Below are 27,413 nucleotides of genomic sequence, written 5' to 3'. Positions count from 1 at the left end.
TAAATCCTTAGACGTGGTCAGAGCGCTCCGGATTTATGTCGACAGGACTGCTTCGCTCCATAAATCAGATGTTTTGTTTGTTAGGTTTGATTTGGCCCGACCAGGTTGGCCGGCTTCCAAACTAACTATTTCCAGATGGATATGTCTGACTATCAGACAGGCTTATGTGGTGGCTTCCAGGCAACCACCAGCTTCCATTAAAGCACATTCCACGCGCTCGGTAGGACCTTCATGGGCGGCTGATCGTGGTGTTTCTTTAAACCAGCTTTGTCGAGCAGCCATTTGGTCCGGCAAGCACATGTTCTAAGATTCTACCGCTTTGATACTTTTGCGGCCTCCGCTTCAGAGTTTGGCCGTGCAGTTTTGCAGGGTTCCAGCGCTCTCCCACCTGGGATGTGAGCTCTGGGACGTCCCCATTGTACTGAGGCTCCAGTGTTCCCTAGTGGATGAAGGAGAAATTAGGATTTTGGTACTTACCGATAAATCCCTTTCTCCGATTCCACGGGGGACACTTGACACCCACCCTGCGCTGCTCTTCCTGCATTTGTTACTTTTTTCCAGATTCAGACGGTTGTTTAGATTCCTGTGTCTGATTGTAATGTTGGTTTGTCTTATGTTAAACTTCTTTAGATATGAATGCAGTGGCTTCTCTGTCTCCTTCTCCTTTCTTTCCAGCTCCCCACGGGCACAGTAGTTTAGACTGGCCTAGGGGGTATAGAGGGGGAGGAGCTAGCCACCATTCAGTTTTCGTTATTAAAGGTGCCAGCTCCCAGTTAACCCACTTCTATACCCCATTGTACTGAGGCTCCAGTGTCCTCTGTGGAATTGGAGAAAGGGATTTATCGGTAAGTACCAAAATCATAATTTTCCTATATATGGGAGATTGTTATAAGACCTTCTTTTGTGAAAGAGTCGACTTGTTGATTAGGTGTTCACTTCGCATAATATACATCATTTGGGTGGAGTTTTATTGACGTTCTCATTGATGTCTCCCCCAATACTCAGAATTACACAGTAGTGAAGAAGACATCTGGTGAGTGTGAGACACTCAGCAGCCGTCCCCGTGTGTCAGGAGGACTGAGCAGGACCCAGAGCCCCATAATGATGCCTCCACCTCACTCACTGATACATGAGAGACACAATGACCAGAAGATGCTGGAACTCATCAACAATAACATTCACCTGCTGACTGGAGAGGTGACTGCTGGGAATGGGACATTATACAGTAACACCAGGGGATGTGTGTGGGTGATGACTGGAGAGTTGACTGCTGGGAATGGGACATTATACAGTAACACCGGGGGATGTGTCTGTGCGATGACTGGAGAGGTGACTGCTGGGAATGGGACATTATACAGTAACACCAGGTGATGTGTCTGGCTGATGACCGGAGAGGTGACTGCTGGGAATGGGACATTATACAGTAACACCAGGGGATGTGTCTGGGTGATGACTGTATCATTGTGTGTGTCAGGTTCCTATAAGGTGTCAGGATGTCACTGTCTATGTCTCCATGCAGGAGGGGGAGTATATAGAGGAGCACAGGGATCTGTACAAGGACGTGATGATGGAGAATCACCGGCCCCTCACATCACTGGGTAAGAGGAGACTGTCATTTATTGTACAGGGGAGAGCAGGTGTGGGAATCCCCTATATACACACATCACCTGAATATCACATATATACAATGTACTCAGTCACTTTATGTCTCCTACAGATGGACCCAGTAACAGAAATACCCCAGAGAGATGTCCCCGTCCTCTTTATTCACAGGATTGCACAGAGGAGAATCACAGGACCCCACAGGAGGATCAGGTTGGTGGGATTGCAATGCAATACAGAGACACTGCTAATAGGCACAGAGTTAGGATCCAAGTGTCTCTAGAGAAACAAATCACCCAACTATTAGATTATTGTTATCGCCGGTCTGCGCCTTTTCTAATGTGCAGGTGCCCGGTGATGATGATGATGACACTGATATTGTATATTTTACTCTCAATAAATAACATTGGATGTTATGAATGTGTTATACTTTTATTGATTGTTTAGGATGAAGTTGTGACTTATATTAAGATAGAAGAAATAGTGGTAGAAGAAGAGACGTATGTGACTGATAATAAGGCCGAAGATATAGAGGGAGAAGAAAAGACGTATGTGACTGATAATAAGGCAGAAGATATAGAGGGAGAAGAAGAGACGTATGTGACTGATGATAAGGCAGAAGATATAGAGGGAGAAGAAGAGACGGATGTGACTGATAAGAAGGCAGAAGATATAGAGGGAGAAGAGACGTATGTGACTGATAATAAGGCAGAAGATATAGAGGGAGAAGAGGAGACGTATATGATTGGTGATCAGCAGTGTAACGAGGAGGAAATGCCTACAGATATCGGCACAGGTGAGCAATAAACTAAAAAAAAAAAAGTAACTATCTCCTTGAGAAGTCAATACAAAAATCTCTTATTTTACACCCTCCTCTGTCAGTACAAACTAATGAGAGAAATGTATCTGCCCAGTGGGGGAGTCAGGAGCCATCTGCCCCTGTTATACTCCTGCTCTCCCCCTCACATCATGTCACTGTGTGTTACCAGCCCAGAGATCTGACCAGTCTCCTCCCCATATTCTCTGGTGTATATCATACATCAGGAGCCATCAGCTCCTATTATACTCCTGCTCTCCCCCTCACATCATGTCACTGTGTGTTACCAGCCCAGAGATCTGACCAGTTTCCTCCCCACACTCTCTGGTGTAGCTCATATATCAGGAGCCATCAGTCCCTATTATACTCCTGCTCTCCCCCTCACATCATGTCACTGTGTATTACCAGCCCAGAGATCTGACCAGTCTCCTCTCCACACTCTCTGGTGTATCTCATACATCAGGTGCCATCAGCCCCTATTATACTCCTGCTCTCCCCCTCACATCATGTCACTGTGTGTTACCAGCCCAGAGATCTGACCAGTCTCCTCCCCACACTCTCTGGTGTATATCATACATCAGGAGCCATCAGCCCCTATTATACTCCTGCTCTCCCCCCCTCACATCATGTCACTGTGTGTTACCAGCCCAGAGATCTGATCAGTCTCCTCCTCACACTCTCTGGTGTATCTCATACATCAGTACAAGGGATGTCACCATAGTGAGTCCATCACTGGCAGTAATCATATATGTATTTACTGTTCATTGATCGCGCAGAACAAAAACATTTGTGAGTCAAAAGGGACCCCTCACTTAAAAAAAATGGGGTCCTACTCCACTGTTTCTGGGTCCCATTACATATTATGAGGGGTGAGGGCAGGCAGCAGTTAGGACACTGCTGGGGACAGGTAGCAGTTGGGGTAGAGCTTGGGGGGTAAAGACAGGGAGAAGCTGGGGTAGAGGGGGTAAGGGTGAATAGTAACTGGGGCAGTGGGCATGGAGAGGTTAGGGACAGGCTGTGCTGGGGGTAGGGAGGGAGCAAGGGGAGATGACAGCTGGGGCAGTACTGGGGGGCAAGGAGTGGGTTAGGACAGGCAGTACTGGGGTGTAGGGAGGGGGCATTGGTAAATAACAGCTGGGGCATTACTGGGTTGGCAAGGAGGATTTTAGGGGCAGGCAGTTCTGGGGCTGGGAAAGAAGTAAGGGTAGATCATTGAGAAGCTTAAAATATTAGAAATAGCAGCTGCCCTCCCCCACCAATATTATTTGCGATCACTGCTGTTATATATTAGATGCTATTGCTACACTGTTGTACATTTAATAAAGGCACCAGGTGGCATGAGCTCTAAAATTAAATTGGTGCTACCCGCCCTGGCTTTACACCCCCTCCCGGCACTCTTCACTGAGCATCAGCACTGCAGAGCCAGCAGCTGTTGCTGTTATTAGTAAATGAGGTATGGTTATAAGAATAGAAAAGGCGGCTTGAGGCCCGTACTGAAGATTCAAATAATTGATTTGGTTTGGAGAGCCAATGTTGTGGCTTGAGCACTGAACTAGATACAATGTCCTGATGAATAGTACACATTAGAGTACGAGTTAGTGTACAAATTAGCGTCCAAAGTCCTGACAATACGTAAGTTTGTGTACAAGTTAGCATCCAAAGTAATGATGGACAATACATAAATTTTAGTCCAAGTTGTGTACAAATTAGCGTCCACTGACCTGCCGAGAATGCTGATTCAGCTTGGAAGGCCGTCACGTCCAGTACAGCTAGGAAGCCGCAGATGGAATAACGAAGCGGGAGCACAGCACGGGAGTTGATGGTGCGGCTAGGGAGCCGTAGGAGGGGCCACAAGAGCCGGAAACAGCTGGGAGATAAAACCGAGGAGACGGAGATCCTTCCTAGAGTCGACAGGATTCTGCTTGTGCCGCTGAGCCTAGAGAGCCCACAGGAATGCTATTGTCGGAGAGGCAGCAAAATTCCAGTGTGTACAAATAGGAGGAAGGACCAATCAAGCTACACTAAGGATGATACATCACCTCCTGAGGCGTGCCGATCACCTAGCAACAGAAGAAACTGGGAGTAACACCGTCCTGACTGGGTAATCTGCTTGAAGGAGACAAGTCATGCCCGCACTTGTAACAGTACTCTTCTCCCCCTTCCCCCTTCAGGCGGGTTTGAAGAGTCTCTTCAGCCTGGGAGCATGTAGAGCCCTTTCAGGAACGTTTCTCCAGACCATAGACCTTCCAATGGACCAAGAAATACAGACGACCCCTGGAAATCTTAGAGTCAAAGATCTTTTCTACCACGAACTCCTGTTGTCCGTGGACCAGAACAGAGGCAGGCCTCGATGGGAACTTAGGCTTAAACTTGTCGGACCTGAAGACTGGTTTGAACAATGAAAGGTGTTATTGATGCGGAGAGACTTGGATAACTGAAGTTTGAAGGCTACTTGATTTACCTGTGAAATTATTCGAAATGGGCCAATAAGCCTTATGCCCAACTTCTGAGTGGGCTGGCGAAGCTTGATATTCTTTGTGGAGAGCCAAACCAGATCACCCTTTTTAAAATTACACTATCTCCGATTTTTGTCCGCTGCCTTCTTGGAGCGTAGAGAGACCTTCCGAAGGCTTTGGTGAACCTTGGTCCAGATACGACGGAGTCGAGAAACAGAGGGCGACATAAAAAAAACGGAATCAAAAGAATTGGCTCTGGGATGTTGGCCGGTGATGCAGAAAAATGGGGAAACTGAAGATGCAGAATGACATGAGTTGTTAAACGCGAATTCAGCAAACGGCAGATGGGAAACCCAGTCGTTATGACACTTTGACACGTAGCATGTAAGTATTGTTCCAGACAGTGGTTGACTCGCTCAGTTTGCCTATTGTACTGCGGATGGTATCCAGAAGACAGGTTGATGTCAATGCCCAAGGAAGCACAGAAGGTTCTCCGGAACTGTGCCACAAACTGTGTTCCACGATCCAAGACAATACATCTGGGTAAACCATGCAGACGGATGATATGTTGAAGGAATAGATCAGCAAGTTCTTTAGCAGAGGGTAACTTGGGCAAAGGTACAAAGTGCGCCATTTTACTAAAACAATCCACCACCGTCCAGAGCACGGAACATCGATCAGAAACTGGAAGATCGGCGATAAAATCCATGGCGATGTGAGACCAAGGAATCTTCGGTATGGACAGAGGAAGCAAGACCTGAAGGAGCTGTTCGAGGTGTCTTGTTCTGGGCACAGACTTCACATGCCAGGTTGAACTCCCGCACATCTTTGGACAAAGAAGGCCACCAAACCGGACGGGAGAGCAATTCCAAGGTATTTCCGATTCCCGGGTGACCAAAAGCTCGACGGGAGTGAAAATCCAATAAAATAGATCTTCTGAACCTCTATGGAACAAAAAGAAGACCAACAGGTCTTTCCAGAGGTGCCTCTGACTGACAGTCACGAATGAGTTTGGCCAAATTTTGGGTGATGGCACAGTGGAAGAATGTGTCCGGTAGAATAGGTTCGTCAAAATTGGTAACCAATTGCACTGGTTCAAAGCTCCTGGAGAGGGCATCCGCATTGATTTTTTTTGAACCTGGACGGAAGGAAATGACCAAGTTAAACCAGGTAAAAAACCGTGCCCAACGTGTTTGCCGAGAGTTCAACCTCTTAGCATACTGGATGTAGGAAAGGCTCTTATGGTCAGTAAGAACTTTGATCCAGTGCTTGGCCCACTCCAGCCAGTGCCTCCTGTGATGGAAAAGTCAATTTTTTCTTAAAGAAGTGGGGCCTGATACAGAATATAATGTCAATATATATGTCTCTCTCTATAGGAAGGTGTATCTGTATAATGTCATGCTAAAGTCTAATGTGAGGTGTCAAAACCCCCAGCGTAGTTCTTTGAAGCCAGGATGAATGATAGAAGGGATTTCCTTCCCATAGCATCATAAAACTTGGTCAACTGTTAAAATCTGTGGTTGTGGGCATTGAACACAAAGTACATGGTCTGTTCATAGCCCCAGGGGGCCAGGTCTATAAACCCTGGAGTCAGGATGTGCGGCTGGGCATAAAAAGGACCTTACGTTGACCTGTATAAGTGGTATAAGTTTGCTGTCCCACAACTTTAAACAGTTTGTGTGACCCAATCAGCCTCTCTCTGCGGGGAGGGTTAGTATTAGGGGGAAGATGCTGGGCACACAGGGATAAAATACAGGCTCACTGGTAAGAGAGTGTGATTCTCTGCTTGAGGCTGTCGACAAGACTCAGGGTACCTGACTTCGTCACAGGGAAAGGCCTCATTCCCAAAACTGTTCTATTAGTCGTGATCTGAATGGTCTGTTTTCACCCATTTTATTGTTTTGTTTGGTTTACTTGAAATTGTGATTAACTGTGTTTGTGACTTTTTGTAACATCCTTATTTCCTTTGTAATTTTTGTACATAAGCTTTCAAGATATTTCTTGAATTAAACTAAACTAATTTTAGTTCTTGGAATCTGTTATGACCCAAACGCCTCATGTTTAGCATGTTACCTATCTTTAAATATTGATAAGTTGTGTGTACAGGTGAGAGCAGAAGCTTGCCTTACGCTTTAGTGTTAAATTGGTCTTCTGGTGGCAGATACCAGAGTTAACCACAAGCGCTGAGGTGACGGTCACGGCGTTGACTCTCCGATCGTTGTATCTGGAAAGAGTTGTCACGAAAGCCCATTTAATTGCGAGCAACTCCCGATTTCCTACGTCATAGTTACGTTCTGCAGAAGTAAACTTGCGAGATAAGTAGGCACAGGGGTGCAGTTTGTCATCAGCAGGATCTTTCTGCGAAAGAACTGCTCCGGTTCCCACTTCAGGCACATCTACTTCCAGAACAAAAGGATGATCAGCGTCTGAGTGACAGAGTACTGGTGCCTGAGTAAACGCGAGCTTGAGTGTTGCACAAAGGACTGAACCGCTTCAGCTGACAAATTTAAGGTATCCCCTCCTTTCTTGGTCAGTTCCACAATAGGTGCCACGATGCTGGAAAACGACTTTATGAATCAGCGATAATAATTGGAAAAGTCGAAAAATTGTTGCATTGCCTTGAGAGAAGTTGGCTGGACCCACTTCAGTATGGCCTCAACTTTACCAGGCTCTATTGCAAATCCTTGGGACAAAATTACGTATCCTAAAAATGAGATCTGGGTGACATCAAAATCACATTTTTCCAGCTTGGCGTACAGATGTTTTTCTCACAGTTTTTGAAGGACCAAACGTACGTGCTGATGATGTTCATCAATCGTTTGGGAAAAAATTAGGATGTCGTCCAGGTACACAACGACAAACTTCCCTAGAAGATAATGTTAGTTTGATGCGCTAAAAGTAATAAAACTGCTCTGTTACTGGATTGGTATATAGGTAAATGTTACCACATTGAATGCTAATTGAACGTGTTAGTATATGACACAGGGTGGATGTATTTGTATAAATAAATAAAAAACAAACAACAAATAGCTAAAAAGATACATAGGGGGAAGGGCCGTAGATTGCACACCCTAAGCACAGACAGATGCAAGTGCACACTCTAACTATTCTGCTGCTGAACCTAATAATAATACTGCTAAATTGCATCCACGAGGTTCTTAGCACAATAATGGCCATAATTATGGGCCTGCCCACCGCGTCCAGGTGACCTCTATCAGGCAGGTCCCTAAAACTCCTATGGAACAAATACAGTGCACAGGACCCCCCAGGCCAACCCAGCAGAACCGCCCCATGGCATCACACTAGTGCGAGATTTAAAGTGAGGGTTAAAGAATAATAAAGGAAGCCTATGTGTTAAGTCCTACATAAGTAGGAGGTTATTATAAAAAGTGTGTAAAGTGCTACATATGCAAAAAACAAACTAAAGTGAAAAAGTGTACATTATGATGCCATGAAGCAGTCCAGCCACACCAGCCCAGAGAGCCCCGCACCCCCAATACCAGTCCCAAAACTGACACCCAGCGTATGTATAATAGGTCTTACCCACAGTGTGCCTCATAAGATGTGCAGTCTTGGAGTGCAAGGACTCCTTGCTAATTAAAAACACTCAGGAACAGGTGAGAGGGATGCTAATCAGGTGGGAGGAGTCTCGTCCTTCCAGTGTACATACACAGTACAGAAAAGGGGGAGGGGCCTTAGATTGCACACCCTAAGCACAATGTGAGGTGCTACTTGCTGAGACTTGGTAGTGCTGCAAGCAAAAAAAAGACAGATGCAAGTGCACACTCTTAACTTCTTAAGAACCTCTTGGATGCAATTTAGCCGTATTATTATTAGGTTCATCAGCATAGTTAGAGTGTGCACTTGCATCTGTCTCTTTTTTTTGTTGTTGCTTGAATCGCTAAAAAGATGTATGAAGAAATAGAGGGGAGATGGGTAAGGGACAGGGAAGTGAGGTGGGGTTTGGGTAATCAAAAAATGTATATATACAAAAATAAAAAAAACAAACAAAGCTGTATGAATAAATAGAGGAGGGGAGATGGATAAGGGATAGGGAAGTGAGGTGGGGTTTGGGTAAGCAAAGCAGTAAAAACACAAATAGCCAATGTTGAGCGCTTTTGTGCAAAGTTAGAGCGTGGGAAAACTTGTCCGGTGCTTAGTGCGTAAGGTATTGGCCGTTCTTATTGGTGACTCACTGTACCTATTATTACCCTACCATTGCGGCTCCTGCCGCACTGTGCCTTCTCCGTATTCACGGGGACTGTAGCGTTAGTGACTCGCTGTGGCTCCTGATAACGTCAGAGGTCGGTGGTCTCTTTTGCTTCTTGTCCCGTCTGTAGTGGAGATGTGGACTTTTGTTGCTTCGTGTAAACACCAATGTTTCGTGCCACTGTGCATGCTTTTTCAAGAAGACAGGAATCATTGAGGGCCTTGAGCAATTGGTCAATCTAAATTTGGGAACTGCTGTAACCACCTAGGTAAGCCTGACTGAAGTTTGGTATAGTCTATATTATCACGTAAAAAAACACAGTGGAAGAGAGCCTTACAACTAGGAGTGGGACAGGACAAAAGCTTATCCAAGGGATTATCCCAATCCATATCAGAAAAATTACGGACCACTTGATTAATGTAATGATGAGGCTGGAAATATGCAAAAGGGGGTAGGAAGCCAAAAAGTCAAATTTGTCTACTGATGGGTGGAATGTGAGAGGCCTTCTATTGAGTTTATCAACCAACCACCCAATAGAAGTGATACCCTTTTCTGACCACGATGAGAAAGGGTTAGAGGCCAAGCCCCGCTGGAAATCTTGGTTTCAAAGAAAGGGAAAAAAAGCATATTAAGTGCATTCAACCCATATTTATGTCGCACTATGTACCACACCCTACGTGTATTCCAAAGGAGAGGGTTCTCCTTTAAATGCAAAGGGATTTCTGCATCATGGAGATGGAGAAAAGAGCACAGATTCCATTCATCTAGAAAATTAGCTTCCAGTAATGTATCAGTGTAGACACAAGAACCCTGCAATCAATCACTAAGGTGGAGCAACAAAGCAGTGTGGTTATAATTCCTATCCTAAATTTTAATCTAACAGGTCTAGGTGGTCCATTGAGATAATTGAACATCTCTGAGAAACTCTCACCAATAGAAAGATTACAAAGCAATATACATGACCTGTAGGCTGGCAGTATGTAAGTGCTTTCATTTTTCCACATGTAAATGTTTGCATAGGTGGGCACAAGGTTGGAACCCATAGCAGTACCCAATAACTGCTTCTAGTATTGCCCACCATAAAAAAATCTGATTCGCCTTTAGAACTAGGACTAACATTTCCTATATAAATTCAGCGGGAGTGCCCAATCATAAATCTTTTGTCAATGCATTTCTGACCTCCATAGTACCTGAGTCATGAGAAATAATCATATATAGCAAATTTACATGAATGGTAACTAGGCAGACTATTAAAAGTTTAAGGAAACTTTCATATTTTTTCTTATTCCCAGCAGATGGATGTAACAGATTGAATATTTCAGAGAATCGTCAAATTTGTTCTCTGTATTGTGAAATAGAAGATGACCTCACCCAATATTCTCCAGGAGAAAACCCTATTACCTCATGTATAAATCCAGTACCTCACAGTGCAGATATGTCATATGATCACGGGGAATATTATTATAAATCGGAAATTGGTACGTCTCTTACAGTAAATGAAATATCTCCCTGTTCTCTAGATGCCAAATGTTTTACACAAAAGACAAAGCTAATTACCCATCAGCCAGCTAAGGCAGGTGAGAAGCCATTTTCATGTACTGTGTGTGGGAAATATTTTAAATCGCAATCAAATTTAATTGTGCATGAGATAATTCACACTGGATTGAAACCGTTTTCATGCCCTGAGTGTGGGAAATGTTTTGCACAGAGATCAAGTCTAGTTACTCATCAGAGAAACCACAAAAGTGAGAAACAATTTCCATGTTCTGAGTGTGGGAAATGTTTTACACGGAAATCACATCTTGTTACACATAAGAGAAGTCACACAGGTGAGAAACAATTTCCATGTTCTGTGTGTGGGAAATGTTTTACACAGAAATCCGCTTTTGTTACACATCAGAGAAGTCACACAGGTGAGAGGCCATTTCCGTGTTCTGTGTGTGGGAAACGTTTTACACTGAAATCAAATCTTGTTACACATCAGAAAAGTCACACAGGTGACAAGTCATTTCCATGTCCTGAGTGTGGGAAACGTTTTACACACAAATCAACTCTTGTTACACATCAGAGAAGTCACACAGGTGAGAGGCCATTTCCGTGTTCTGTGTGTGGGAAACGTTTTACACTGAAATCAAATCTTGTTACACATCAGAAAAGTCACACAGGTGACAAGTCATTTCCATGTCCTGAGTGTGGGAAACGTTTTACACACAAATCAACTCTTGTTACACATCAGAGAAGTCACACAGGTGAGAGGCCATTTCCGTGTTCTGAGTGTGGGAAATGTTTTACAGTGAAATCACATCTTTTTAGACATCAGAGAAGTCACACAGGTGAGAGGCCATTTCCGTGTTCTGAGTGTGGGAAATGTTTTACACTGAAATCCGTTCTTGTTACACATCAGAGAAGTCACACAGGTGAGAAGCCATTTCCGTGTTCTGTGTGTAGGAAACGTTTTACAGTGAAATCAGATCTTGTTGCACATCAGAGATGTCACACAGGCAAGAAACAATTTCCATGCCCTGAGTGTGGGAAACGTTTTATACAGAAATCATCTCTTGTTGCACATAAGAGAAGTCACACAGGTGAGAGGCCATTTCCATGTTCTGAGTGTGGGAAATGTTTTACACAGAAATCACACCTTGTTAAACATCGGAGAAGCCACACAGGTGAGAAGCCATTTCCATGTGCTTATTGTGAGAAATGTTTTACACAAAAGTCACACCTTGTTGACCATAAGAGAAGTCACACAGGAGATAAGCAATATCCCTGAGCTCATAGATCTGATACAGTAATACCTTTATGGAGGACTATTCAAATATCCAAACATACAGTATATTAAAATTTTATTGTTAACACGTTCATAGATGAAATGTATGTGACCAACATAAAGTTAGAACAGGCATAACGCTAATTAATAATAAGACTTTAGTTATATAGCATTCTAACAAATAATCTAGACAATGGGCTTCAGATATAACTGGAAACTGGGACACTTACATAGTTGGTTCATACTTTCTAATCAACCCCTTTGGTGCTAAGGAAGAGTGGGTCTTATCCTCAGCACTTTTGATGTATATATGTTGAGGATGAGACCCAAATATACTCAGCACTGCAGGAGATTAAAGGGGGAAGAAAACTTACCTTACTGCTAGTGGTGGCCAATGGAGGGGGCAGGACATGATTACATCATTACCACAATACCCCATGATGTCACCAAGCCCCATCTCTCAAGAGTCTGAGAATTGCTGGAGGGCATTAAAAGTGCCCTATCTCTCTCATCCTGGCACCTATATATTCTTCGGCAAACACATTTGATAGAAGTGAGTCCCTTTTTCAAATTGTGTTCTTTACAAGATTGGTCATAAGTGTGTTCACCAGACAAGTTTCTATGCTGTAGAAATAATTTTGAAGTCCAGGGATGGTGAAGATTTCTCCCATCCTCCCTTCCATAATTCCATGGGAACTTGAATGGGAGTGGGCAATAAATGTTTGTTCTCCCCCATCCTTGCAAATTCATAATCATTTGAAAGATGGAGCTCCCACTCACCCCCATATTCAAGATGGGGAATTCTAATTCCTGTATCTCCCCCATCCCGACTTCAGTTAACACATAGGGCCCTTATTAGATGTTAGGTTGTCTATTTCTCACAATGGTCTCTCTTGATTGAATGAAACGCATACAATATGTAATAACAATAAATGTAGCCAAACTAATAATATGCATTATCACGTACAAGTGTAGACTTCAATAAGAAAACCTACACGTAGCTCCCTGGTGTTTTCATGTTCTGGAAAGGCGGGATTATCCCTGATAAACGAGGAATATGTGTTCGTTCATAATCGTTCAGCAACTCAGTAATATATCCGCATGCTTATGTTACCTTCTTTTCTGCACTAAATGCATCATTGAGACCTTATAGATAGCTGTGCGAGTTGCTGAAGGCCACACTTGTCTAATGGCCCCAGGCCTAGAGAGCATGAGGCCTTCCCTTTCCTCAAGTGTGTGTCTGATGCAGCAGACATTTTGTTTCATACCTTAGATAAGATACATCATGTAACATGCTTTTAGCTAAGTGTGTAGAGATTAGTGTTTTATTTATCTGCAGGTGTGATTATGCATAGGTTGTACTGCTATATAAATTGTTCTAGCAATAGAATGTATAGGTTTAATATGTATAAGTTGTAACTTGCACAGAACGACTGACAGTAGCAGGCCTTAGTTTTTACATAAACCAACGAGTTACCTGAGATAGCATTTACCTGCAATAAGCAGAAATGAAGCCAGATGGGCGACCATGGCAGATTACTAAATGGGAACAATAAGATAACGTGGAAATATGTCAATATTACGTCTAAGGCATAGATGGCCAGTAGACTTAGTATGTACAATTATTAATTAGATTAATTGGATGTATAAACAAAAAAAAGGGTATAAATATGAGCAAAGAGGGAGGGGGAAGAAGACGCAGAATGAGGGTTGGGGGTCCCGTTACATATGTATGAAGTATTGGCTGACTGCTGTCCTGTTATTCTGTACTAGGTGTCACAAATTTTTCCTACTGCTGTTTTTTTTTAATTCTTATTTTAATGTAAGTAGTCATTGGCAAAAATATATATGTATGTATGAATACTCTGTCTTTAAATGAAATCATTGTAATATATTTTATAATCTGTATTTGTGTGGAATTATGTCAGTGCTCTCCATTACAGGTAATGTTTGTAAGTTATCCAGAAATAGCAGCGTTATCATCCCCTAACCTGGCACAGGTACAAGAGATGTGACCAGAGGTAGTCATGCTTTCACGGATTCTGTTGCATCTCATGTGCCCTAAGAGCAGAGTTGGAACAAAAAAAAAAAAAACACTTTTTTTATTTTTTTGTTTGTTTTTTTTTGTTGAAATCTTTTTTTTTTTTTTTAAACAGTTTGCATTAATGTTTAAATAAAAAAATAATCTTGATCAATCATGTTTTAATGCTTTCTAACATTAACAAACCAAAGTTATTAGAGTTCGATATTATTTGACATCTTTCAATAAAACCAATTTTAGACTAAACATAATTAAAACATGTAAAAGTAATTTTCAGAGAAACACACAAACACAGAAAAAAAAGAAGTTAACCATTAGAACTGGAAATGTCACTGGCATTAAATATGTTGAATAAAAAAACTAGTTTAGAGACCTTTTCATTTCCCCGTCTGTTTCTAAGCTTTGAATGAACTAAACCGAAAGAAGAAAACATTCTTTCTACACTAGCTGAAGATGCTTGAGCAGTCAGAAGTTGTATAATAATGGGAAATGCATTAGGGTTAACTTTTTTTTTTTCCCATTGTGCTTTTTTTACTCATCCACCATTCATAAGATGATACTTGTTGACACCACAGAGACTCTTTTTTTTTCTAGCACTCCTCTCAATATTACTCAAGGTTTTGAATTTAAATACTAAGGTAAACATGGAGATTAAACCATGAGGTGTTTCTCTGTGTATTGCCTGTTTATGTGTTGGTGTTTACTCTTCAAGATTTAGAATGTTAGCTGTGGGGTTTTTTCCTGTCATATGGGATTGATAAGGGGAGAAGTCTTAGCTTGATGCAAGGCAGATTTAGCACCTCTTATCTGGTTCATCCTCCCTGTATCTTTGTAGTGTGTGTGATTTACTGCATTGGTTCAACTTACTCAGATAAAGACCACAAGCAACAAGAATGTGGAATAATACCAGTCACGGCGTTGTGCCTGTAGTCACAGCATAATAATAAAAAAGTTGTTTTTAAAAATAAAATAAAAAAATGTGGTTTAAACCGAGGTGGTTTAAACCAGCCAACTCTGCCTAAGAGCAACACCAACCCACAGCTAGTTATCGGGGAGAAGGAAGATTCTGGAGAGCAGAAAGGAACAAGTGGTGAACAGAGAGGAGGAAGCTTGAGGGCGTGATGGCTAGGTGGAGGGTTGAGGTTCTGGTAAGCAGAGAGAAGGAAGCTTGAAGGTTTGATTGGGGTAGGTGGAAGAATGAGGATCTGGTGAGCATAGAGGAGAAATAGGGTCTGGTGAGCAGAGAAGAGGAAAGGTGAGGGTCCGATTGGTGGAAAGAGGGAAGTGTCTGGTGAGCAGACAGGAGGAAGGGTCAGGTTAGCAGGCAGGAGGAAGGGTGGGGTTCTGCTGAGTAAAGCTGGTTGCACACTTTACAATCGTCCACCTAATGTGTCGGGCCAGAGGTCACAACTTGGTGGGCAAACTTTAATGCCTGCCCATTTGTGAGCTGTCACACCGCTGGGTACCTGCAGGATGTGTTTGGATGATGGGCAGGTCGCCCCCGTACACACCAGCAGATGAAACGATATATATGTAAGAAACATCTTTATCTGCTGTGCTCCACAGACATATCCCCTGTATACCCTACAGATGCACTATAGAGATATCACCCGTTCAATGGAATGGGAGATATGTCTATCAGTATATACCCTACTTTATGAGGTGAAAGGGCCTGGTTGGAGTGGAGGAGGGGGTTAGGGTCTTGTTAGGGGAGGGTGTAAAGGGTTTAGGCGAAGTAGAGAGGAGGAATGGTGAATGGAGACTTTATTGTATTACGTGGCTGTGTGTAGTTTGCGGTTCATTATTATCCGTTTTTAATTGGTCTATTTATGTGTACGCTTTCTATATGTATGTGTACGCTTTCTATACTTCTGCCTTTGTCACTGCTTTATGTCCTTTACTTTCTTTTTCCAATGACTTCTGATTTTCCTATTTGGCCTGCAGTGCCTTGTTTTCCTCATGTGCCCTATATGTGGCATTCCCATACCCGTATGTAGTATTCCTATACTCAGTACAACCTTCTGAGGGGCGAGTGGGGTGAGAGATTACTATAATGCCCTGTAGACCATTCCCAGAATCCTCAGCGCCCAGGTGCGTGTGGTGACATCACTGACAATGTGGAACACTGGCAGCAGGACCTGTACAATAACATATAGAGAACATCACTAACAAGGCGCTGGGCAGAGACGGGCCGGCACGGGTAATGCAGGTGCTTCCGGGGCTGCTTGTGTATTTACAAAGCCTCGTTTCTATTTTCTTGTGTTGCAGGAGCTTGTTCCCATTCATTCCAGTGAGCTTTCTACATGTAGTGCACCTGCTATAACACACCACACACTGACATAAATGGGTACAGATCAGAAATCTCAGAGGAGCTAGACCGGCCAATCTATATAATTACAGTTTAGCACCGCGTACAGCCCACATTGTGTAGTGTTTATGGCACCCAGAGGAGTGTAATGTGGGAACGAGCACAAGCTGGGGCCATATGTAACACAGGCGACAATTAGCTGGACACAGAACTTGGAGAACAGCATCAATAATAGCCCAGGAACACACTGGAGCTCAGGATTACACAGAATAAAATAAGATTTGTTAAATTATTTGGATGAGGATATAGTTGTGTAATTGTCAGTAAAGTACATGTACTGTGTGTGTTTTATTCACTAAACGTTTGTTCTGGTTTCATAACTCCTCTTCCAATGAACTGTTAAATAGCGATTCAGCTAGTGTACATTATACAATTTACACACCTGAGGGAGAAGGGGCAATAGGAGATAGAGGTGCAGTACTGTACATTATACAGATTACACACCTGAGGGAGAAGAGGCAATAGGAAGTAGAGGTACAGTACATTATACAGATTACACACCTGAGGGAGAAGGGACAATAGGAAGTAGAGGTACTGTACATTATACAGATTACACACCTGAAGGAGAAGGGGCAATAGGAAGTAGAGGTACTGTACATTATACAGATTACACACCTGAGGGAGAAGGGGCAATAGGAAGTAGAGGTGCAGTACTGTACATTATACAGATTACACACCTGAGGCAGAAGGTGCAATAGGAAGTAGAGGTACAGTACTGTGCATTATACAATTTACACTCCTGAGGGAGAAGGGATAGCAGGAAGTAGAGGTACAGTACTGTATATTATACAGATTCAAAGGGACAATAGGAAATAGAGGTACGGTACTGTACATTACACAGATTGCACACCTGAGGGAGAAGGGGCAATAGGAAGAAGAGGTACGGTACTGTACATTATACAGATTACACACCTGAGGGAGAAGGGACAATAGGAAGTAGAGGTACTGTACATTATACAGATTACACACCTGATGGAGAAGGGGCAATAGGAAGTAGAGGTACAGTACTGTATATTATACAGATTGCACAGCTGAGGGAGAAGGGGCAATAGGAAGTAGAGATACAGTACTGTATATTATACAGATTGCACAGCTGAGGGAGAAGGGGCAATAGGAAGTAGAGGTACAGTACTGTATATTATACAGATTCAAAGGGACAATAGGAAATAGAGGTACAGTACTGTACATTACACAGATTGCACAGCTGAGGGAGAAGGGGCAATAGGAAGTAGAGGTACAGTACTGTATATTATACAGATTCAAAGGGACAATAGGAAATAGAGGTACAGTACTGTACATTACACAGATTGCACACCTGAGGGAGAAGGGGCAATAGGAAGTAGAGGTACAGTACTGTACATTATACAGATTGCACACCTGAGGGAGAAGGGGCAATAGGAAGTAGAGGTGCAGTACTGTACATTATACAGATTACACACCTGAGGGAGAAGGGACAATAGGAAGTAGAGGTACAGTACTGTACATTATACAGATTACACACCTGAGGGAGAAGGGGCAATAGGAAGTAGAGGTACAGTACTGTGCATTATACAGATTACACACCTGAGGGAGTAGGGGCAATAGGAAGTAGAGGTACTGTACATTATACAGATTACACACCTGAGGGAGAAGGGGCAATAGGAAGTAGAGGTACTGTACATTATACAGATTACACACCTGAGGGAGAAGGGGCAATAGGAAGTAGAGGTACAGTACTGTGCATTATACAGATTACACACCTGAGGGAGTAGGGGCAATAGGAAGTAGAGGTACAGTACTGTACATTATACAGATTACACACCTGAGGGAGAAGGGATAGCAGGAAGTAGAGGTACAGTACTGTACATTATACAGATTACACACCTGAGGGAGAAGGGGCAATAGGAAGTAGAGGTGCAGTACTGTACATTATACAGATTACACACCTGAGGGAGAAGGGGCAATAGGAAGTAGAGGTACAGTACTGTGCATTATACAGATTACACACCTGAGGGAGTAGGGGCAATAGGAAGTAGAGGTACTGTACATTATACAGATTACACACCTGAGGGAGAAGGGGCAATAGGAAGTAGAGGTACTGTACATTATACAGATTACACACCTGAGGGAGAAGGGGCAATAGGAAGTAGAGGTACTGTACATTATACAGATTACACACCTGAGGGAGAAGGGGCAATAGGAAGTAGAGGTACAGTACTGTGCATTATACAGATTACACACCTGAGGGAGTAGGGGCAATAGGAAGTAGAGGTACAGTACTGTACATTATACAGATTACACACCTGAGGGAGAAGGGATAGCAGGAAGTAGAGGTACAGTACTGTACATTATACAGATTACACACCTGAGGGAGAAGGGACAATAGGAAGTAGAGGTACAGTACTGTACATTATACAGATTACACACCTGAGGGAGAAGGGGCAATAGGAAGTAGAGGTACAGTATTGTGCATTATACAATTTACACTCCTGAGGGCGAAGGGATAGCAGGAAGTAGAGGTACAGTACTGTATATTATACAGATTCAAAGGGACAATAGGAAATAGAGGTACGGTACTGTACATTACACAGATTGCACACCTGAGGGAGAAGGGACAATAGGAAGTAGAGGTACAGTACTGTGCATTATACAGATTGCACAGCTGAGGGAGAAGGGGCAATAGGAAGTAGAGGTACAGTACTGTATATTATACAGATTCAAAGGGACAATAGGAAATAGAGGTACAGTACTGTACATTACACAGATTGCACACCTGAGGGAGAAGGGACAATAGGAAGTAGAGGTACAGTACTGTACATTATACAGATTGCACACCTGAGGCAGAAGGGGCAATAGGAAGTAGAGGTACAGTACTGTACATTATACAGATTGCACAGCTGAGGGAGAAGGGGCAATAGGAAGTAGAGGTACAGTACTGTACATTATACAGATTGCACACCTGAGGGAGAAGGGGCAATAGGAAGTAAAGGTACAGTACTGTACATTATACAGATTACACACCTGAGGGAGAAGGGGCAATAGGAAGTAGAGGTACAGTATTGTGCATTATACAATTTACACTCCTGAGGGAGAAGGGATAGCAGGAAGTAGAGGTACAGTACTGTACATTATACAGATTACACACCTGAGGGAGAAGGGGCAATAGGAAGTAGAGGTACAGTATTGTGCATTATACAATTTACACTCCTGAGGGAGAAGGGGTAGCAGGAAGTAGAGGTACAGTACTGTATATTATACAGATTCAAAGGGACAATAGGAAATAGAGGTACGGTACTGTACATTACACAGATTGCACACCTGAGGGAGAAGGGACAATAGGAAGTAGAGGTACAGTACTGTGCATTATACAGATTGCACAGCTGAAGGAGAAGGGGCAATAGGAAGTAGAGGTACAGTACTGTACATTATACAGATTGCACAGCTGAGGGAGAAGGGGCAATAGGAAGTAAAGGTACAGTACTGTACATTATACAGATTACACACCTGAGGGAGAAGGGGCAATAGGAAGTAGAGGTACTGTACATTATACAGATTACACACCTGAGAGAAAAGGGGCAATAGGAAGTAGAGGTAAAGTACTGTACATTATACAGATTACACACCTGAGGGAGAAGGGGCAATAGAAAGTAGAGGTACTGTACATTATACAGATTACACACCTGAGGGAGAAGGGACAATAGGAAGTAGAGGTACTGTACATTATACAGATTACACACCTGAGGGAGAAGGGGCAATAGGAAGTAGATGTACAGTACTGTACATTATACAATTTACACAGATTACACACCTGAGGGAGAAGGGGCAATAGGAAGTAGAGATACAGTACTGTACATTATACAATTTACACACCTGATGGAGTAGGGGCAATAGGAAGTAGAGGTATAGTACTGTACATTATAGATTGCACACCTGAGGGAAAAGGGGCAATGGGAAGTAGAGGTACAGTACTGTACATTATACAGAATGCACACCTGAGGGAGAAGGGGCAATAGGAAGAAGAGGTACAGTACTGTGCATTATACAATTTACACACCTGAGGGAGAAGGGGCAGTAGGAAGTAGAGGTGCAGTACTGTACATTATACAGATTACACACCTGAGGGAGAAGGGACAATAGGAAGTAGAGGTACAGTACTGTACATTATACAGATTACACACCTGAGGGAGAAGGGGCAATAGGAAGTAGAGGTACAGTACTGTGCATTATACAGATTACACACCTGAGGGAGTAGGGGCAATAGGAAGTAGAGGTACTGTACATTATACAGATTACACACCTGAGGGAGAAGGGGCAATAGGAAGTAGAGGTACTGTACATTATACAGATTACACACCTGAGGGAGAAGGGGCAATAGGAAGTAGAGGTACAGTACTGTGCATTATACAGATTACACATCTGAGGGAGTAGGGGCAATAGGAAGTAGAGGTACAGTACTGTACATTATACAGATTACACACCTGAGGGAGAAGGGATAGCAGGAAGTAGAGGTACAGTACTGTACATTATACAGATTACACACCTGAGGGAGAAGGGGCAATAGGAAGTAGAGGTGCAGTACTGTACATTATACAGATTACACACCTGAGGGAGAAGGGGCAATAGGAAGTAGAGGTACAGTACTGTGCATTATACAGATTACACACCTGAGGGAGTAGGGGCAATAGGAAGTAGAGGTACTGTACATTATACAGATTACACACCTGAGGGAGAAGGGGCAATAGGAAGTAGAGGTACTGTACATTATACAGATTACACACCTGAGGGAGAAGGGGCAATAGGAAGTAGAGGTACTGTACATTATACAGATTACACACCTGAGGGAGAAGGGGCAATAGGAAGTAGAGGTACAGTACTGTGCATTATACAGATTACACACCTGAGGGAGTAGGGGCAATAGGAAGTAGAGGTACAGTACTGTACATTATACAGATTACACACCTGAGGGAGAAGGGATAGCAGGAAGTAGAGGTACAGTACTGTACATTATACAGATTACACACCTGAGGGAGAAGGGACAATAGGAAGTAGAGGTACAGTACTGTACATTATACAGATTACACACCTGAGGGAGAAGGGGCAATAGGAAGTAGAGGTACAGTATTGTGCATTATACAATTTACACTCCTGAGGGCGAAGGGATAGCAGGAAGTAGAGGTACAGTACTGTATATTATACAGATTCAAAGGGACAATAGGAAATAGAGGTACGGTACTGTACATTACACAGATTGCACACCTGAGGGAGAAGGGACAATAGGAAGTAGAGGTACAGTACTGTGCATTATACAGATTGCACAGCTGAGGGAGAAGGGGCAATAGGAAGTAGAGGTACAGTACTGTATATTATACAGATTCAAAGGGACAATAGGAAATAGAGGTACAGTACTGTACATTACACAGATTGCACACCTGAGGGAGAAGGGACAATAGGAAGTAGAGGTACAGTACTGTACATTATACAGATTGCACACCTGAGGCAGAAGGGGCAATAGGAAGTAGAGGTACAGTACTGTACATTATACAGATTGCACAGCTGAGGGAGAAGGGGCAATAGGAAGTAGAGGTACAGTACTGTACATTATACAGATTGCACACCTGAGGGAGAAGGGGCAATAGGAAGTAAAGGTACAGTACTGTACATTATACAGATTACACACCTGAGGGAGAAGGGGCAATAGGAAGTAGAGGTACAGTATTGTGCATTATACAATTTACACTCCTGAGGGAGAAGGGATAGCAGGAAGTAGAGGTACAGTACTGTACATTATACAGATTACACACCTGAGGGAGAAGGGGCAATAGGAAGTAGAGGTACAGTATTGTGCATTATACAATTTACACTCCTGAGGGAGAAGGGGTAGCAGGAAGTAGAGGTACAGTACTGTATATTATACAGATTCAAAGGGACAATAGGAAATAGAGGTACGGTACTGTACATTACACAGATTGCACACCTGAGGGAGAAGGGACAATAGGAAGTAGAGGTACAGTACTGTGCATTATACAGATTGCACAGCTGAAGGAGAAGGGGCAATAGGAAGTAGAGGTACAGTACTGTACATTATACAGATTGCACAGCTGAGGGAGAAGGGGCAATAGGAAGTAAAGGTACAGTACTGTACATTATACAGATTACACACCTGAGGGAGAAGGGGCAATAGGAAGTAGAGGTACTGTACATTATACAGATTACACACCTGAGAGAAAAGGGGCAATAGGAAGTAGAGGTAAAGTACTGTACATTATACAGATTACACACCTGAGGGAGAAGGGGCAATAGAAAGTAGAGGTACTGTACATTATACAGATTACACACCTGAGGGAGAAGGGACAATAGGAAGTAGAGGTACTGTACATTATACAGATTACACACCTGAGGGAGAAGGGGCAATAGGAAGTAGATGTACAGTACTGTACATTATACAATTTACACAGATTACACACCTGAGGGAGAAGGGGCAATAGGAAGTAGAGATACAGTACTGTACATTATACAATTTACACACCTGATGGAGTAGGGGCAATAGGAAGTAGAGGTATAGTACTGTACATTATAGATTGCACACCTGAGGGAAAAGGGGCAATGGGAAGTAGAGGTACAGTACTGTACATTATACAGAATGCACACCTGAGGGAGAAGGGGCAATAGGAAGAAGAGGTACAGTACTGTGCATTATACAATTTACACACCTGAGGGAGAAGGGGCAGTAGGAAGTAGAGGTACGGTACTGTGCATTATACAGATTATACACCTGAGGGAGAAGGGGCAATAGGAAGTAGAGGTACAGTACATTATATAGATTACACACCCATAAGAGAAGGGGCAATAGGAAGTTGAGGTACAGTACTATACATTTACATAGAATACACCCCCATGACAGAAGGTGCAGTATAAAATAAAGGTACAGTACTGTACATTATACAGATTAAACACACATGGGAGAAGGGGCATATGGTGGGGCAGTAGATAGTAGAGGTACAGTACTATATATTACACAAGTTATACACCCATGGGGGGGAAGGTGCACATAGCAGAGGTACAATACTCTACATTATACAGCTTAAACACCCATGGGAGAAGGCAATAGATTTTATACATTATACAGATTACACACCTGAGGGAGAAGGGACAATTGGAAATCAAGGTACAGTACTGTAGATTATACAGAATACATACCCAAGAGAGAAGGTGCAATAGGAATTTAGAGATACAGTAATGTTCATTATGCAGATTACACACACGAGGGAGAAGGGATAATGTGAAGTAGAGTTATAGTACTGAACATTATACAGATAACACCCACGAAAAAAAAATGCAATAGGAAATAGAGGTATAGTACTGAACATTATACAGATTACACATCCACTGAAGAAGGGGCACATGTGGGGAAGTAAATAGAGGTACTGTACATTATACAGATTGTGCACATATGAGAGAAGGGGCAGTAGATGGTACAGTACTGTACATTATATAGATTACACACCCATGGGAGTATGTACAATGTTACCTAGAGGTAGAGTACTGTACATTATACAGATTAAACACAACATGGGAGAAGGAGCACATGGTGGGGTATTAGATAGAGGTACAATACTGTACATTATACAGCTTAAACACCCATGGGGTAAGGGGCACATGGTGAGGCAATAGATAGTAAAGGTGCAGTACTGTACATTATACACATTACACACCCATGGGAAAGGGGCACACAGTGGGGCAGTACTGTACATTACTGGGCCCCTTTGCACTAAAAAAAAATAATCCTTTCCTTTGTAGAATGACAAAATCAGAGTTATGGTAGACTTACCTAGGTAACTCTTTTTCTCCGAGGTCCATAGGGTCCACATGGATACCATGGGGGATATTATGGTTGGAGAGATTCAGGCAGAAAACAGATGAAGCTGCTTCAGCTCCCAGGATGCCTCCTGTCCTCATATACCCCGCCCCTAACCATAGGATTTCAGTATAGTTAACAAGTGTCAAGGCAGGAGAAGGAAGAGCAATTGTACACCGCAAACACTCTTACACAAAATGAGAGAATCTGTGACCGAATGAAAAAGTTACCCATGCAGCCAGGTGCGTCAGGGTGGGTGCTCTGTAGACCATATGGATCTCGAAGAAAAGGAGTTATCTCGGTAAGTCTACCATAACTGATTTTTACCTTCGGGGTCCATAGGGGTCCACAAGGATACCATGGGGATGTCCTAAAGCAGTTTCTCTAGGGTGGGGGATGCTACTGGGCAGAAAGAACTTCACCCAAAGGAAGCATCCTAAGAGGCAAAAGTATCGAAGGCATAGAACCTAAGAAAAGTGTGGACAGAAGACCACGTGGTTGCCTTGCATAATTGTTCAGCAGAGGCACCATGACTAAATGTCCATCATTTGTGAAAAACAATACAAAAAAGCATCTGATATTCTAACAGTTTGTTCGCTCCATATAGATACAGAGAGCACAAACTACATCCAGGGAGGCTTTACCTACAGAAAGATCTGGAGCCTGAAAAGCTCGAATAACAAATTTATTAATTCAAATGAAAATGGGACACTACCTTAGGAAGGTAACCCTCCCTTGTACGAAGAACCGCTTTATCCTGATGGAAAATCAAAAATGGGTTGCGACAAGACAGCACTGCCAAATCACAGACACTACGAGCAGAAGAGATAGCGAGAAGTAAAAGTGTCTTCGCTGTCAACCACTTGCGGAACTCCATTGAAAAAAATTCTATCTGGTTTGAAGCAATCTTCTGGAACCAGACTGAGTGCAGAAACCAGCACTCTCAAGTGGCCAAGCGGAGACCACTATCTAACCCTGCCTGAAGAAAAGCCAGTACCCTGGAAATCCTGAACACCTTAGGATCATACTTCCTATGGGAACACCATTGACCAAAAGAATTCCAAACTATGTAATAGATGCGGGCAGAGGCAGACTTCTGTGCCCTAAGCTTCCTTTGAATTACAGAAGTTGAAAAACCTTTCGCTCTTAGGATGGGAAGATTCAAGAGCCACGATGTCAAAGTCAGACAAGATAAGTCCAGATGTCGGCAGTGAACCTGCGTTAGCAGATCCTGCCACAGAGGAAGTGGATACAGACTGTCTATGGACAGATTCTGTATGTCTGTGTCCCAATGACATCTGGGCCAAATCAGAGCCACCAATATTACTGTTCCGCCTCCCTGCTTGAAGTTTCTGAGAACTCTTTGGAGGATTGAAATTGGAGGAAAGAGATACACCGGCTTGAAATCCCATTTACTGCCACGAAGGCTGCTGATGGGTCTCTGGACCTTGACCCATACCTGGGACCTTGTGGTTGTATTGTGATGCCATGAGATCTGTCTCAGGCAGACCTCCATTTGTTTTCCAGGAGCTAAAACACTCCCGGATGGAGAGACCACTCTCTGGTGTGTATGTTCTGGCGACTTAGGAAGTCTGCTTCACAATTGAGTTCTCCCAGTATGAATATTGCCGAGATGTCCAGAAGATGACCTTCAGCCCAAATCAAAACCTTTGTCACTTCTTTCATGGCTGCATAACTGATGATTGAGGTAGGCCACTAGTTGTGTTGTTGATCTGGACCTGGAACGGCCTGCCCTGGAGCAGGTCCTGTGCTATGATCAGTGCTCTGTATACTGCTCACAGTTCCAGAAAGTTTATTGGCATATGACTTTCCTGATATGTCCATCTTCTCTGAACGGTGTGATGACCTGTCATTGCCCACCATCCACGAAGACTGGCATCTGTGGGGAGAAGCACCCAATTTGGAATCCAGAACGGGCACCCTTTGTTTAGATGAACCTCTGGAGTGAGAAGGATCCTCTGGGACCTTACTAGATGATGCTGTCCATTCCACCTGCAGAGAATCAATTTTTGCAGAGGCCTGGAATGGAACTGAGCATAGCCCACCATGTCGAGTGTGGATACCATTGATCCCAGGACCTGCATCGCTAACAGAATGGATACTCTTCACTTGTGTAGCAGCTTGCATATTTGCAATGATAGGGCCACAACCTTGTCCTCTGGCAGAAACACCCTTTGTGCCCAAGAATCCAGAAGCTCCCAGAAAGTGATTTCTTCCAATTGATTATCCAGCCGTGCCTTTGTAGGCAGGCTATGGTCAGTTAAAGATGGTTTTGTAAAACAACCGGAGTCTGCGCCAGTATCAAAAGGTCATCCACATATGGCAGAATTCTGACTCCCTGATGCCTGAGATAGGCCATCATATTTTGGTATATACCCAGGGAGCCATAGATAGGCCAAAGGGTAGAGTCTAAAATTGGTAATGTTGATGAAAAACAGCAAACCATAAAGAATGTTGGTGGGATGGATTAATAGGAACATGCAGATATGCATCCTGAATGTCCAGGGAAACCATGTAATCCCCCGGCTCTGGTTTTTAGATTTAGTATAGGGCGATAGGCCCCATTAGGTTTCTGAACCAGAAATAGATTGGAATAATAACCCCTTCCTTGTTGTGACACAGGAACTGGGACTACTAGCCCCGTCTGCAGCAGGGAGTGAATTGCTTCCTCAAGGGCCAAGGCCTTGACCGCATCTGATGGAGGATCTGTGCAAAAAAACTTCTGGGAATGATGCCTTCTGAGAGACCACTTCCCGTACCCAAGCATCTGTTGTTGTTTCATGCCAATAATCCGCAAACTGAAGAAGTCAGTCTCCCACCCTGGGATCCCCCATGGAGAAGCCCACTCCATCAGGCTAAGGGTTTGTCGTCTGGTTTAGAAGCTTGACTTCTTGCCGGGCCGGACCTCTTAGTTTGTCGCCTTGTTGTTTTGCGAATACTAGTCGGTTTAGAGGAAGACTATTCCCTTGCTCAACCCTGAGGACAGAAGGACTGAAAAGCAACCTGCTTAGACTTTATAGCCGTGGATGGCAGACTTGCTGATTTTGAAGCCGCCAGAGTGGCTATTATCTTATACAACTCTGCTCCAAAAGTACCTTTCCATAGAAAGGTAAGACTTCCAGCACTTTATTTGATCCTGTATCCGCTTTCCAGGATCTTAACCAAAGGAACCTGCGTGCCACTACTGAAGCTGATGATGCCTTAGAGGCTAAAATTCCAGAATCCACTGCAGCTCCTCCCAGATAGAAAGCTGCTTCCCGTATATAGGGGGCTATACATCATCTGTTCTCTGGT

At 43.3% G+C, this 27,413-nt stretch overlaps 1 protein-coding gene across 1 annotated transcript in view; it reads left to right on the top strand.

The window, feature by feature from the left end:
- The window catches only part of LOC148454553 (uncharacterized), a 171,038-nt gene that overhangs the window by 22,728 nt on the left and 120,897 nt on the right, over window positions 1-27,413 (top strand). Inside the window, 5 exon segments of the mRNA XM_088460780.1 lie at window positions 1,006-1,197; window positions 1,520-1,598; window positions 1,718-1,815; window positions 2,050-2,398; window positions 10,378-11,846. Of these exon segments, the coding sequence (XP_088316906.1) occupies window positions 1,006-1,197; window positions 1,520-1,598; window positions 1,718-1,815; window positions 2,050-2,398; window positions 10,378-11,846 (2,187 nt within the window).

Source organism: Taudactylus pleione, unplaced genomic scaffold (genome assembly GCF_031769625.1).
Source record: "Taudactylus pleione unplaced genomic scaffold, aTauple2 ptg000984l, whole genome shotgun sequence".
NCBI lineage: Eukaryota > Metazoa > Chordata > Amphibia > Anura > Myobatrachidae > Taudactylus > Taudactylus pleione.
This window is presented reverse-complemented; position numbering and strand designations above follow the sequence as displayed.